The sequence below is a fragment of the Xiphophorus maculatus genome, chromosome 4 (assembly GCF_002775205.1).
Source record: "Xiphophorus maculatus strain JP 163 A chromosome 4, X_maculatus-5.0-male, whole genome shotgun sequence".
NCBI lineage: Eukaryota > Metazoa > Chordata > Actinopteri > Cyprinodontiformes > Poeciliidae > Xiphophorus > Xiphophorus maculatus.
In genome coordinates this window covers 23,528,215-23,543,639 of record NC_036446.1, presented here as the reverse complement: position 1 = coordinate 23,543,639, position 15,425 = coordinate 23,528,215, and the positions used below count along the sequence as shown (strand labels likewise).

The 15,425-nt window shown below is 38.9% G+C and overlaps 1 protein-coding gene across 2 annotated transcripts; it reads left to right on the top strand.

The window, feature by feature from the left end:
- The first annotated feature begins 405 nt into the window (after positions 1-405).
- Positions 406-14,713, top strand: LOC106699647 (interleukin-18 receptor 1-like). 2 transcript variants are annotated; one of them, XM_023332165.1, is made up of 10 exons: positions 406-874; positions 3,492-3,741; positions 3,915-4,089; positions 4,216-4,354; positions 4,444-4,509; positions 4,616-4,727; positions 4,843-4,985; positions 5,111-5,263; positions 5,749-5,901; positions 5,975-6,698. In XM_023332165.1, the coding sequence occupies exons 1-10, from the start codon at positions 844-846 to the stop codon at positions 6,307-6,309; spliced, it is 1,557 nt and encodes a 518-aa protein (XP_023187933.1). In that variant the 5' UTR covers positions 406-843; the 3' UTR covers positions 6,310-6,698. The 2 variants fall into 2 exon arrangements, with proteins under 2 accessions (XP_023187933.1, XP_023187932.1); XM_023332164.1 differs by lacking the exons at positions 406-874; positions 3,492-3,741; positions 3,915-4,089; ... (5 more) ...; positions 5,749-5,901; positions 5,975-6,698 and adding exons at positions 8,089-8,220; positions 9,941-10,190; positions 11,303-11,489; ... (5 more) ...; positions 13,097-13,249; positions 13,323-14,713.
- The last annotated feature ends 712 nt before the right edge of the window (positions 14,714-15,425 follow it).

Genomic DNA, 15,425 nt, shown 5'->3' with positions numbered 1-15,425 from the left:
TTCCAGTGTTTTGTGCCTGTGGCACATCTAAAATCTGCAGGACAGTTTTAGTCCTCCCTTGAGGACTTTAGTTTGACACCCCTGGTTTACATGATAAGTAACATAGCATAAAATGTTTATTCCTGAAAGGTGTTGACATGTTCTCAAGCTGAGAGGGGCGGCTTTGACAGTAAACCCCCCCCCCCCAAAAAAAACAAACTTGAATTTTAAAATGAAATGTTATGACGTCAACAAATGTGTATCCAAGTTCTGTTGCCCACAGTTTTATTGCTGAGTATTTTTCACTTCAATTCTAGGTGAGAAAAAAAAACCCTATCAATAACTTTATACCACTGTAGGCCTATGTGGGAGGAAATGGTTTCAATAATCGCTGTGTTTTTGGTCACATGCAGAGTAAAGAAAACACGAACACAGATCATGCAGCTTCTTTGGAACAGGAGGTAAAAAAAAAAATCACACGAGCTGAGAGCGTTCGTGGCGGACTCTTCCCCACAGCTGTACTGTGGGTGGGTATTTTTCTCGTTTACAGAGCAGCTCTTACTTGTCACTGACACAAAAACTCCCGATTATATATATATTTTTATTTTTCCAATTACGCCGGAATAAACGGTGGGAGGAGGGACTACCGCGACTCAGTTTACCAGTTTCTTGGACGATTAAGACGATAAGAAAACGAGGGCGGCTTAAGGAATAAGCAACTGTGCGGTGATCTTCCTTAAGTTTCACTTAATCTTCCATCGCACGTCGGTAACGTGGAGGAAGTGGCTTTCAGCGCGTGGGGGGGGGAAATTTAGGCAGGAGCCAAACTGTTCACAGACACGACGCTGCTGGAGGCAACCAAGGATGATTCTGCTTCTTCTCGTCCTTTATACGGGTAAGTCAACGTTGATGGTTTCTACACACGTTTACCTTTGGCAGGTGCCCTACAATGATGGTTATGTGCGGAATGACGTCACGCAAGGAGATAGGAGAAACTGTAGTAAATATGATTTTGACACATTGTCGTTGTAATGGCCGCAAAATAAATGAAAGTGATTTGTACACCGCTGGGTTAGATGCGGGGTCCTCTTTAATTAAAAATATTTGATTTACAGTGAACCCTCGTTATGACGCGGCTTTGCGGATTTTTTTTCCACAGTGCATCGTGTTCTGCGTCCTGATTGGCTTAACAGTCTGCGCGCTTCTTCTCCACCTGTGTGCCAATAACGTTACGGTATTTAAATATACATAATACAGCTGGGCAAATTTTGGCAAATATTTTTGCCCAGAAAAAAAGACGAGCGACAACAACTACCGATAACTATGTTCTTCTCTCGAAAAAAAAAAAAAAAAAAAAACTCACCTGCACCGCAGGCTTCAGGAGAAAAACACTGCAAAGCGGAGTCAGGCCGCAGCGTCACAGTCAGAGGAGCAGTGAAATACGGGAGTCACAATTTGTCCCACTGTACTTCGTATTGATGATTACAATTATTTTACTGTAGTTATTTGTAAGAAAGTATTATATTTGATTAAAACAAATGCTTGGGCCTGAAAACCGATTTTGTTCTTTGGATTCAGTGTAGAGTATTTAATTATGCTTTATAATAATTGTAATTTAAAAAAAAAAAAAAAAAACTACTTCACGGATTTCGCCTATCACGGGTTCTTTTCGGAACGCAACCCCCGCGAAAAACGAGGGTATTTATGTCGTTATCTACATGATAATTAATGATAATTAGGTATGTGGGCAAAATGTTGCGTAGGAAATTTTATCATAAGTAATACGTGAGAAATGCTCTTGTGCGATTATCTCAGGGGAAACAGTGAGTAAAGCTGCATAATATCATCAACATGAAAGCAGAAAAAGGGGAAAGTGTCTCAACTTTTTTTTTTTTTTTTTTTTTTTAAAAAGGCTGTCGGGAACAAAAACAGGCATTGGTGCAAGAAACCTTCCTTAATATTGTACACACTAAACCCTCGCAAAAAGAATCAGAGGGATCTTCAAATACTGGAAAATGTTGCATGTAGTTCAGAAGAAATTTGTCTGGTTTCACACCCCTGACCCCTCCTAGAAATTAGGATGTGGTTACCTTGTTGCCTTCGGTGACTTGACAGCTACTGCAGACCATGTGGTTGACACATCTGGCAGCGTGGTGCATTATTATCAAAGTTTGCATCGAGCTAAAGGGATTATTTATAGAAAATTCAGATAGCCTTTGCATGCTCCCTACAAAATTGCAACATTTACCACACGATCACTGAAGCCGGACGTCTTTTTAATGATCATTTAACCCTTTCATGCATAGTGGTCACTACAGTGGACAGCTATCTAAAAGCCATTTTCTTGTGCTTCCTGTGGATTTTTATGTTATAAATGCACACAGACCACTGAAGTGGACACTAATGCATCATAAAATATACCATCAACTACTGGCCATCAGCTGCAAATGCAAGAAATTATTTTTGTTAAATACAATATGGCCGACAGACAAAAAAGCATGAGAACCGACCCGGTCCCTCCTTCTACTGTAGACGACTCTTGCAAGTAAAAAAAATATTGTGACATTAGATAACCCCTAAGGAACAATACTACTGATGTATTTTTCAAATAACAACTTTGTATTTGGACAAAATTACAATTGATCACATAAAAATAAAAAATAATAAAAAAAGTATTTTTACAAAAAAAATTTCCTACCTTTTTTATGCCCTAAGAAAAGAATTTTAAAAAATGGAAAAAAAATTCTGACACAAAGGATCATAATTCATGCATCAGAGGGTTAAGGTTGCACTGTAGAAAAAAAACAGAAATGTGACTTTTATTTTTATTTTTAGCCTGATGTTCAAAGTCAGGCTTGGTTAGTCAATTTAACCCGCATTTAGACTTCAAGAGACATCTTTTATGTGGCTTTCTTTTCACCTTTTACCTTTCAAACAACTATTTCACATTGTTTAACTTTTGCTCAGGGGAAACGCCATAGTGGTTTCTAATCCATACATGATACCATCTGTGCTGTGTGAAAGGATTGAGCAGGCACATCTGGTGTGAAACTAACATTTCAGAGACAGAAGATCGTATCTAGAGTGCAATATGGCGGTGGTGTGATGGTCAGAGGCTGCCTTGCTGCTTCAAGATCTGCACAATCGGCTGAACTTGATTCTCTCATGTTGATTTGTTACCAGAAAAACATGTATAAAAAACATACAAAAAATTCAAAGTTGTCTTTTTTTAGTTGTAAAGTTGTCTTTACTAGCTGGATTAATGGCAAAAATGTCTGGTTTGTAAAAGGTTGTAGAGGTATGTACTAGTTCAGCAGTATATATCCACCAACAAAAACTCAGTTCAGTGTGATATCATTTCATTATAAATTCAAAACTAATTAAATAAGATTTTTCTTTCCTTTTCTTCTTATTATTAGTTTTTGAACAGCTATATTTTTTACAAGGAAATCAACTGATAAAAAAAACAAAAACTACCATAGCAAATTAAATTTGTTGTTTTGTTTTTGCAGGCATTTGTCCCGTGACGGCCAAAGAGATCTATGCTAACGCTGGTGACCTGGTGATGCTAAACTGCAGGGAGTCTAAACATGATGGTACCGTAATGCTTTGGAAGATGGAGAAAGACCAGAAGATGCACCTCTACAGCAACATGTCAGCGTCTGAGCAGCAGAAGCTCGGTTTGATTTTTTATCGGCGCAGCCTTGTGATTCTCAGTGCATCTACAAACCATCAGGGGAATTACTCATGTGGTCCTCTCGGGTACGAACTGATGCTCACACTCCATACCTTAAGAGTCTCTTTGTAGAAATGTATTTCAAAACAAATGTAAACTTTACTTTAGATGTACATCTTTAAACATAGACCAAGCCATCTGAATAAAGATTTTTATGCTCTGTCCATCTCTCTTTGATGATTTACTGGAATACCAGCAGCCAGATGTGGTTCAGACTTACAATATGCGAAGAGCAGTCCACAGATTGTGCCATCAGGAACAAGTACCCTATGACATGTTTCGCAAAGCAAGCCTGCAAACTGATTTGTCCTGAAGGAAGCATCCCTGATGCAGGAATCCCCGGCATGAAGAGCAAGGAACACGTGTGGCACAAGGTATTAAAATCAGCAGTGGGTGTGATCTGAATATATAACATCTATCTGACAAGTTCAAGTGAGATTATTCTTGCTAATATTGAAATCCAATAGTATAATTGGTTTACAATATGGCTCCTTTCTCAGGAGAATGGTGAGCCCTCAGTTAATTACTTCCCAAGCGTTGGAGTGGAGAATAGTGGAGTCTACATCTGCATGCGGTCTTTCTGGTATTCTGGGGAAATATATAATACTTCCTCTTCATTGCAACTTGATGTCCAAACAGGTGTTACAAAAATGCCCTCTTGATATCTATTTATGTGTTTTTATAGTTAAACTTTTGTCAAAACCTAAAATACATGTCCTCGCGTGCAGATGAGCCTCAGCCAAATTTAGGAATCTATTCACCCAAGAATGGTCAGATTTTTGAAGTAGAACTCGGTGAGTGTTTTGTTTATAACATTAAGACACCAAAATGCATTCTATATTTCTCTGTGTTATTATTATGTTTTCATTCTTCTGTAATTTTCTTTTTTTTTTATTGCAGGCACAAAAAAAGTGATTGCTTGCAAAGCACTCGTAGATTCTTGCCGAAATGAACCATATTGGACGAGTGACGGGGAATTTGTGGACGACTCGGATTTTTTCACAGATCCATGGCAAGAACCGAACTTACATTTTACATATACTGCAACTGATGATAAATAGAGATGTCATGTAGATGTAATGCTGTCACTGATAGCTCATTGACGTCCCTTTTGTCCTTTCCATCAGTGAAAATGAAAAAATGCCGAAATGGATGAATACATCTTTAATTTTCAGAGCGGTGTCACCTGAAAACCTGTCAAAAACTTTTACATGTGCATATCCAAGTCACAAACTCATCTCCACCGTCAACATCACCCTCGTTAAAATAGGTGTGGGAATTTTCAAACGTTCAGTGTTCTCGATTGCTCATTTCGTGAACAGATTATCTCTTATTGCAGAACAATTGCAAAATGAGTTATCTAATAATTTCATCAATTCAATCGCCTCCCTGCAGCTCAACCTTCTCATGTGACGCTAACCGTATGCTCTGTCTGCGTTGTGGTGTCGATGGTGGTGATCGTTGTTGTTTATGTGAAGTTTAAAATTGACGTCACCCTTTTCCTACGAGATAAAGTTGGCTTTAAAGATTGCCGAAGCAGCACTTCAGGTGAGTCTTGACCAGAAAAAGCTCATTTGATCTTAAGTTCAAAAAGGAAAATAGGCCCAGGGATGCGTTAATTCACTACACAGATTTTGATTGTGCAAGAAGACTATTAAACCAGTCATCCATTTAACTTTATTTGTTTAGAGACCGCACATAGTCAGTGGTACACACTGTTGCCCTATAAGTGATCTTTCTAGTCGTCAGATAATTTGCAGATCTAGTCCATTTTCTGGATTTATTTCTATCAAGACAGTGTAGTTAACATTTCTGAGAAATTGTTAAAATTGTCCAGTTGCTAAAACCTTGACAACAGAATGTCAGTGGCGATGGAAAATGTTTCCAAAAGCTTTAAAGACTTAACAAATGCCTGTCTGCTCTGAGTAGCAACAAAAAAGATGTCTAAGAAGTTATTGTATTTAGTTTACATCAGAATGGGTTTTTGAAGGCGAACATGGGAGAAGTTAATAATGGTTTTTTTGTGTTTTTAGATGGAAGAAGCTACGATGCATTTTTGATGTGTTATAAAAGCATCACTGATGGAGGACTGAGTGAGGTAGACAGAAAGTGCCTGGCGAGCACTTTGGAAAATGAGTTTGGCTACAGCATCTGTCTTTATGATCGAGATGTCTTACCTGGTCAAGGTGAGCTGAAATGAAACGCGGCCTATTGTATAGTAAAATTGTAATATTTACCCTGCGCTCATATCCTTTGCAGCCGTAGCCGATGCTGTGTTGGACTGCATAGAGAAGAGCCGGGCTGTGGTTTTGGTTCCCAGCTTTCCTGATCCTGAACCAGGAAGTGCAGTGCTGAGCGCCATCCACTCTTCTCTAGTGGAGCGGAAGACGCGCTTGATTTTTATAAACACAGAGCAGACGGAGGCATCGACGTCGGGTTCGTTTCCAGAGGCTTTGCAGCTTCTGAGTAAAGCCGGGAATAGCGTCACCTGGAAGGGACGGCCGCCCTCCACCTCCTTCTGGAAGCAGCTGCGTTATCACTTACCGGCCCCACAGCAAACACCAAAAATGCAACTTTTATCACAAGAATGCTAGGATGATATCCAAACCTAACTCTAACCATTTTACACTGGACATACAACATGAGAGATAAGATATGCCAAGTATTTTGTTTATGCGTTAACAAAATAATGCAGAAATCAATTTAATGAATGTGTTTATATTTAAAATATCCTGTTTATTTATGACTTTAGTCTACTGAGTACCTCAGTGCAGTACACTAAGAAAAACTGACATGTGAATGCAACAATTATATTTCTATCTTATTGCTACAGTACAAGTTGTTTATGTAACCTGTGAACAGCAGAATGTGAATTAATCTCAGTTGTTTTATTATTTAATTTTTACATTTTTGTTTCTTCATTTAGAAATTAAATGTCTGTGTTTATTGTCAACTGTTATTGTCTTTGCTGTACCATTAAATATGAAAAGCAAACATACAATGAGGAAAATCAGTGTTCGTAGCGCCCCGCGACTTTACAAGTTCTCCCACTTAGAAATCATGGAGGGGTCTGAAATTTTACTTTTAGGCGCATATATGCTGTCAGAGACATAGTATTAAAAAAGAAAATCCAAAAATCACAATATATGATTTTTTTAAAGAATTTATTTGTGTGTTACTGCTGCAAATAAGTATGTGAACACCTTGCAATCAGCAAAAATTCTGGCCAATGAAAGACCTGTTAGTCCATTTCTAAAAATCCACCTCCGCTCCACTTATTATTCTAAATTAGAAGCATTTGTTTGAGGTCATTAGCTGCATAAAGACTCCTGCCCACCAAACACAGTCAGTAAGACTCCAACTAGTTACATGGCTAAGGCCAAACAGCTCTCCAAAGACTCCAGAGACTAAATTGTAGACCTCCACAAGGCTGGAAAGGGCCTCCTTAGTGTGTTTGAGTAAAATGGATGCCTATGGATGGATGGTAAACTGAAAGTTGTTACTGACACAAAATCACTCACATTTACCAATTAAGATGGAATACGTAAAATGAAACTGAAATACATTTTTAATGAGCTTTACTTGTATATTACACAGGAAATATGTAACTAGGGAACGGGGGGAAACATGCAGCGATGGTCTTGGGGTCAGGAATCAAACACTGGACGGTTGCATCAAGACCTCCTGTTAGAGAGGAAATAGTATTTATGGAGTTGTTTTTGTGAAAGGGTTCTTGGCATCACTCTGGGTCAAAGTGACCCGTACTCCTCTCTTTCTTGTGTGTGAAGTCAGAACTGAACACTATCTATGACTCGGAGAGAATGCTGTTCGGACAAATTAAAACAAAATGAAAATGGAGCAGATGTTGATGTCAAGAGGTCCCAAATAATTTCTAGGAAGTCCCAATACACACCCACTATAAATGACGCCAAGAAGCCTTAAGTAAATCAAGGGTCTTCTTTCCAACTCACACCAGTAGAGATGAGACTCTATAAATACGGTGATGTTTGGAATAGAAGGGGGGGATTTTTGAATTTTGTATTGACGTGATTGAGAAGATGTACTGCTGGTAATAAATCTCCACCCGCCTTTGGCCTAAGCAGCAAGGAATTGAGTCCTATGTGCGTTATTTGTTTTACTCATATATTTGAGAGTTAGCCACCTTTCTAATCTCCTACACTCCAAGCCTCCATTCACAGTGAGTCACGCGCTTTTCCTGGAAACCAGTTTTTAAGAAGATTCATACGTTTCTACTAAAAATTGCAGAAGTTGGGGACAGAGGAAGAAGTCTTGGTTTGTAATTCAAAGGCATAAAAGACAGCGTGATGTTCTTCCTTCCTTCAGTTTCATTTTCTCTCCAACCTCACGCTGCAGTCAGATTAAGGAAATCACTATTTGCTCTGAAGGAGAAGGAATTTAGGCAGAGGGCAAACTGTTCACAGTGAAGTCTCTCCCGGCAGTACTGAAGATGTTCCTGCTACTTTCATTCCTCGCATTTATCTCAGGTGAGTTAGAATGGGCGCCAGTCGGGAAATGTCTGCAAAGGAGAAATAACAATGTACTTCTTGCTTAGTCAGATGTTGGATGTGTTTCCCTCGAGCACTACTTCCACATTCGTGCGGTTAAAAGTTGTCTGTTCTTTACACCATGATCCTATGGAGATTATTAAAGTTATGAATTAAACATTATCAAGTAAAATTTAGTTTAAGAATTTTAACTCGAAATACAGAATAAAAAGGATTATGCAAGTAGCTGTATGAATTCAGCAAGAATAAGCCTTATTAAGGAAGCAACCCAGACACTTAAAACCACTCTGAAGCTTAAGTGGGTGAGATGGGGGAGAGTTTACATAGAGGAACCGTTCCAGGTTGTTCAATGCTCAAAGCTGTGGGAAAGACAGAAAAAAAATAGATCTAATGGAGATCTTGCCTGGAATCTTTCCAAACATGCCAGAGAAACTCCAAGAAGAATGTTATTTTGTCGGTGAGAGAAAAGCTGTTGATGTGGAAAACTACAATAAGGTCACACCTGCTACTTGTATTGCTATATGCTTATTCTAAGTTCCTGTATAGTCCCACCAAGATAAAGCTATTTGGGTTACATGTACAAGGTTGGACGTTGTTTTTCACAGCTGCATGGGAACCAGTCTGCTTCCCATGCTTTGGATCCCTTCTCCTTTTGTATAAAACGCATGTGTTGTCTCTGCCTGGCAGAGCTTTTCATCCAGACCTGCTTCATTATTGATTGTCCTACAAGCTCTCTGAGTTGTGCACAATATATAAATAAACCTGATTGAGTGATTTCACCTGACAGTGCTTGGTAAAACAGTTTTTTCCACAACACTGTCTATTTTCGTTAACAGACGATATGATATGTTTGGGGAACATCAAACATTGCACGCCATCAGAAACATATCATTTATGCCGTGAAGCATGGTGGTGGCAGTAAGGTGTCAGGGCGTAGACGGCTTGTATAGGTAGAGGGGAACATGAATGTGGGAAATATGATAAAATTCAGTAGAATAATCTGACAGATATGTGCAGAGGATGCTTTAATTTACACAATAACATTTGTTTTTGGGGGACTTCTTTTGGTATTTTGCAGATTGCTTTCAAGGTGAACTTGCTTGGAAAGCCAGACCTGAGCATGTTGGTACATGTTTTGAATGTCCTCCACTTGTAGAGTATTTCCCTTACAACTGACTTTAAATTCTTGTCAGACCTCTTTTTTCCCTTTCCAGTCTGGAGGCTGATCCAATCTCTCTTCTGAGGGCCTCAAACTGCTTATTTGACCATACAGTGGAGCCTAGCTCACCTCTACAAGAAACTCATCATATCAAAGCTACAATTTTAGCTATTTCAGGTGGAAACAAATGTGGAAGAGTCTTACTTTACCCTTTCTCAGAAAAGTTTGTGTATTAGCTTTTCATTTTTAAAGTTACAAAAGTACATGGAGTTGAAGCAATATATGAGCATAGTTATCACAGTTAACCAGATTTTGTGATGATTTGGCGGTGAAACATAAAGGGTCCCCATGTTTTTTCATGTTTTTTGTTTAATGAGATTTTACAAGAAGCTTAGAAAAATAGTAAATTGCTTTTTTATGGGGAAACTAAAGCCAGGAAGCACAGCCACAATGCTTTTCAAGTTAACAAGAATGATGTAAACTTGAGTTATTTCAGAAATAAATTTGCTCACTCTCTTTTTTTTTTTTTTTTTTTTTTAGGCATTTGCCCCATGACAACCAATAAGATTTATGTCAGAGCTGGCGACCTGGTGATGCTGCAATGTGGAGAGTGTAAATATGACGGTACTGTAGTGCTTTGGAAACTGGAGACTGGCCAGAAAACACAACTCTACAGCAACATGTCAGCGTCTGAGCAGCAGCGGCTCGGTTTGGTTCTGTATCAGAACAGACTTGTGATTCTCAGTGCATCTTTAAACCATCAGGGGAATTACTCGTGTGGTCCTCTCAGGTACGACCCATAAACTGATTCCTGTTCAACACATCTACAATCACTCCGTATTTTCATAACTGATTCATTCTGTCCATATTACACTTAAATCTTTCATGATTATATTAAAAATATATCAGACAAAATAAAAATACCTGGGACAAAAAAGCTCTTGTTTTCCAAATGATGATTTCATTATAATGGGAAAAGCAATCTATGCCTGGACTTATGTGAAAAAGTTGTTCATAACATTTTGCAAAAGGTAAAGGTAAATTTCACTGGCCTGACTACTAACCCTGCTACTGCCAGGGTTGAACATAAACCAACACGTCATGCTTCAGTCGGACGAGAAACAACGTCACTGACATCTCAGGCAGGAAATGTTCACACATCCATTTCTGAGGCTTGGGGGACTCCAGTGAACCACCTCCAGAGCCATTATCCACAAATGAGGAGAATTTGGATGAAACATTGGTTGTACCTTCCCCAAGAGTCGTTGGCCTAATAAAATTACCTCAAGAGACAACTGGGAATTAATCCAGGTGGAGATAAAAGAACCCAGAACAACATTTAACACCGCAGACCTCATGTTGCTTTAGTTAATGTCGGTGTTCATGATTCAGCAGCAAGAAAAAACGTCATCCATGGGTGAGTTTCAAGAAAAAAAAAACAAAAAAAACCCCATAAAGGTTAGAATCACAGTTGCCAAAATTCACACCAAAGATGTTTGGAAAGTGTTCTGTGGACTGATGAGACTAAAGTGGAATTGATGCGTCCTGGTACATCCAACACTTTGGTGACCTGGGTCTGATTTGCTTCCTAGGGATCTGGGAGGCATGCAATAATAGAAGCAACCATGAAATCTGCTTTCTACCAGAAAATCCTGAAGGAGATGGTCGGCGATTAGATTGTGACCTTAAGCTTATTTCCACCTTAGTTATACAGCAGGACAAGGATCCTAAACACCTACAAGTTTAGTACCAAATGGAGGAAAAGGCTCCCTATAAAGTTACCTGTTCAAAATCCTTAATTAAATAAAAACTGAGAAATTGGCTTTTTGTCTGATTTTAAAACTTGTTAATATTCTGCAACAGCTGGAAAATAATTTTTGTCTTCACTTTGATGATTTACAGTATCAGTATCACCAGGTGCCAGATGGAGTTCAGGCTTACAGTATACTCAGAGTCGTCCAGAGAGGCTGAGTTTGGAAACAGGTACAGTCAAACATGTTACAAAAACCAAACCTGCGAACTGAACTGCCCTGAAGAAAACCTCCCCTGCAGCACTGCTTGGAAGCTGCTGGGAATCACATGGCACAAGGTATAATAATCAGCAGATCAATCACTGTGGATGTAACTTGATGTCATAACAATAGCCATGTACATTTAATGGTGCTTTTCTTACATTTCAGTTTGAATTACAGTATTGTATGTATTTTTTTTAATCATTCCTGCTTTCCCAGGAGAATGGTGAGATCTCAGAAGATTACTTCCCAAATATTGATGTAGAGAAAAGTGGAGTCTACTTCTGCACCAGGTCTTTCTTGTATTCTGGTCAAACATACAACGCTTCCTTCACAGTGGTACTTGATGTCCAAACAGGTATGAAAGGCCCTTTATTTACCAGATTAAGTGTTAGCTAGTTAGTTAGTTAAAGAAAAACACAAATAAATGTGTGTTTCTCTACGTGCAGGAAAGCCGCCGACAAACATAGGAATCTATTCACCAAAGAATGGTAAAGTTTTTGAAGTAGAGCTTGGTGAGTTTTTTTTATTATTATTTGAAGCATTGAGATACAAATATATATGTTTTTTGCATTATGCTATGTTCAGTTCGATGACTTTTTTTGTTTTTCAAGGCAAAACAGCTGCGATTACTTGTACGGCACTCATAGATTCTAGCGACGGTTCGCTGTTCTGGTTGAGAAATGATGAATTTGTGGACAATAACGACACCCTTCGCTATTTCTACAACAGTACATCCTCAAAGTAAGTGCAAAACTCACATTGTCAAATCGAGTTGATATTACAAACTTAATGACAAACACATTAATATCTTGATGATGTCCACTATTTCCCGTGCTTTCCAGAAACGCATCACTGGATGACGCCATTTATCTGAGCGCAACTTTAGTCTTCAGAGAAGTGTTGGCAGAGGATCTGTCCACAAATTTCAGCTGTAAACTTGAAAGTGCTGAACTCACACGTTTTGTCTCAGTCACCCTGGATAAAATAGGTGTTTGAATTTGTAAACTTATCACATTTTTTACAGTCGTACATCACAGAACGTTTACTATGCTGTGGAAAATTAGTTTGAAAGTTGCTGTACTAATTCTCTGCTGTTAACTCTCCCTGCAGCTGGCCCTTCATATGTTATTCTGACCGCGTGCGTCGCCTGCATCCTGGTGGTGATGGTTGTGATTGTTGCTACATATGTGAAGTTTAAAATTGACGTCACCCTTTTCCTAAGAGACAAACTTGGTTCTAGCGGTTGCCAGAGCAACAAGTCAGGTGAGTTTCTTTTTTTGTTTTGTTTTGGCTTTTTTACTAGAAAAGCAAGCCTTGTAACAAAATGCAGCTGAATCAGGTCGACAAAAGCTTCATAAAAATAAAAAGATGCCCTTAGTCTCAAAGTCAGACAAAGAAATTTGGAATTTATAGATTTTATCTGTGTAAGTTTTCTAATATCAGCAGCATAAATTCCTATGGAATTACTGTATTATATTGGCCAAACATGGTTTAAAATCTGAAAATGAAGAAAAAAACCTTCCTAAAGTTACAAAAAGAAACAACAATTATCTGTAGACTGTAACAACTGTTTCTGTTTCAGTTCTTAGTTTATTTAACATGAAAATTAATCTCTAAGTTAGGCATGATCTTTGATGGACTCCAGCTTCCTTTACAACGGCGGCTTTTTCTTTGCGTTCAGATGAAAACAGCTACGATGCATTTTTGATGTGTTATAAAAGCATCACTGATGGAGGACTGAGTGAGGAAGACAGAAAGTGCCTGGCGAGCACTTTGGAAGATGAGTTTGGCTACAGCATCTGTCTTTATGATCGAGATGTCTTACCTGGTCAAGGTGAGCTGAAATGAAACGCGGCCTATTGTATAGTAAAATTGTAATATTTACCCTGCGCTCATATCCTTTGCAGCTGTAGCCGATGCTGTGTTGGACTGCATAGAGAAGAGCCGGGCTGTGGTTTTGGTTCCCAGCTTTCCTGATCCTGAACCAGGAAGTGCAGTGCTGAGCGCCATCCACTCTTCTCTAGTGGAGCGGAAGACGCGCTTGATTTTTATAAACACAGAGCAGACGGAGGCGTCGACGTCGGGTTCGTTTCCAGAGGCTTTGCAGCTCCTGAGTAAAGCCGGGAATAGCGTCACCTGGAAGGGACGGCCGCCCTCCACCTCCTTCTGGAAGCAGCTGCGTTATCACTTACCGGCCCCACAGCAAACACCAAAAATGCAACTTTTATCACAAGAATGCTAGGATCATGTGTGTCGTGGTGGCGCCGGGGAAAGTGCGGCCCATGTACGGAGGCCTTAGTCCTCGACTACTGACACAATTTTTAACAGAGCAAAGGGGCAAAACAGACAATCTGAAAAAGACTACAATGAGCTCCAAGAACAACTAGAAGCTTGGTGAGAAAGTAACAGCTGTTGGAGCAATTACTGAAAACTGGTAAAAATACTAAATTCACCCTCTGTTTGGAGCTCCATTTATGGTCTAGACTTAAGATCATAAATGGTGAAACCCCGAATTAGAAATCTATCGATGAGTCCTGGATGAGTCTTCCAGCAGGACAATGTATGTAGATACAATGCTAAAACAAACATGAAGCAGCCAAGCCAGAGGTGCATTATGGTTATGAATTAATAAGTTTTGAGATCTTTAATCCTGCAGAAAATCTGCAAATTCAAATTAGGCTTTGCTGAGGGATAAAAACTGTATTCTATTCAATAGTCAAACATTTCTTATTGTTTATGTAATTCATGTTTTCTCAGATTTAATTAGTTGTGTTCTGTTTCCCTTTGTTGAAATAAAACTGCCGTATATGAGACATTAGAGGGTTATTGTGTTTAAAAGTAAGCAACAGAAAAACAGCAGGGATCAATGGGTCACTTTGAGTCATCCAAGTAATGGGATTTCATTACAATACTACTGAGTAGCAAACTGTGAATTTATCTGTCATGCGTTTTGTTGTTGCTGCGTACACCAACACCTCAGCTTTTGCTCGTCGTCTATTTTAAATTCTTTTGCTAAGATTTCTTCGACATGTTCTCACTGGATCTTGAACAACTACTCAAAATAACTTTATTTCCACAAAAGAAGTCCCAGAAGTGTAAAATATGAAGTATGTGTGCCTTTGCTCATTGTAACCTCTGTTTGTACGAAAGCTGCCAAAAGACATGAAAAGTCTAAGACGAATGAAAGGTTTTTGTTAGAATACATACATAATCTAATTTTTTTTTATGATGTTAATTTACAATTAGTAATTTTGAATATTGATTAGTAAAAACTTTCTGGAATAAAGTACATACAATTTGTTTTCACCATTTACTATGATAATTTTCTTATATTCTGCTGTTCATACAAATCTTTTCAAATGCTGTTATTTACTGCTGGTTAATTCTGCTTTCAGCTACTTCCATAGCCAGTTGCTATGAAAGCGAGGCGAACGGTCCAGTCCAGTTCAGGGTGCAGCACAACATTACTGCTGCTGGCTCTTTTGCTGCTCTTGTCAGGATTTGCGGTGTGAGTGGTGGTGAGGCAGAGGCAGCAAACCCAGGTAGCGATAAAGTAGATGATTTAATAAAATGCAAATCCAAAAGTGCAGAACACAGAGAAGCAGAGAGCAATGATCACTACAGGTGACAACTGGAAACTAGACAGACACGACGAGGAACAAAGAACACAGGTGGGGTTAAATACACAGAGGGTAATCAAGGAGACAAGAAACACCTGGGAACAATCAAGGGGAGACAATACAATACGGAGACTAAGAGACACAGAAACTCAAAATAAACACAGATCCTGACAGCTCTCTGAGCAAACCACAACAAAGAAAGTCGCAATGGCCACAACACACTATTAAAGCAAAAAGCACATTTTAAGATCTTTAAAAAAAGACCTAGGCTTCCCCAGGAAATAGATTTTACTCATCTTGTAACTTTGTTGTGTGTGTGTGTGAGGCGGGGAGGGGGGTTTCCATTCAAGTTCATAGTTGTTGGATGTTGGTAGTAGCACCTTGGCGACT

Coding starts and splice junctions, on each gene's coding strand:
- LOC106699647 (XM_023332164.1), top strand. CDS start 8,184: ATGTTCCTGCTACTTTCATTCCTCGCATTTATCTCAG. Junction 11,771..11,861: donor GGTACTTGATGTCCAAACAG/GTATGAAAGGCC, acceptor CTCTACGTGCAG/GAAAGCCGCCGACAAACATA. Junction 13,250..13,322: donor AGATGTCTTACCTGGTCAAG/GTGAGCTGAAAT, acceptor TATCCTTTGCAG/CTGTAGCCGATGCTGTGTTG.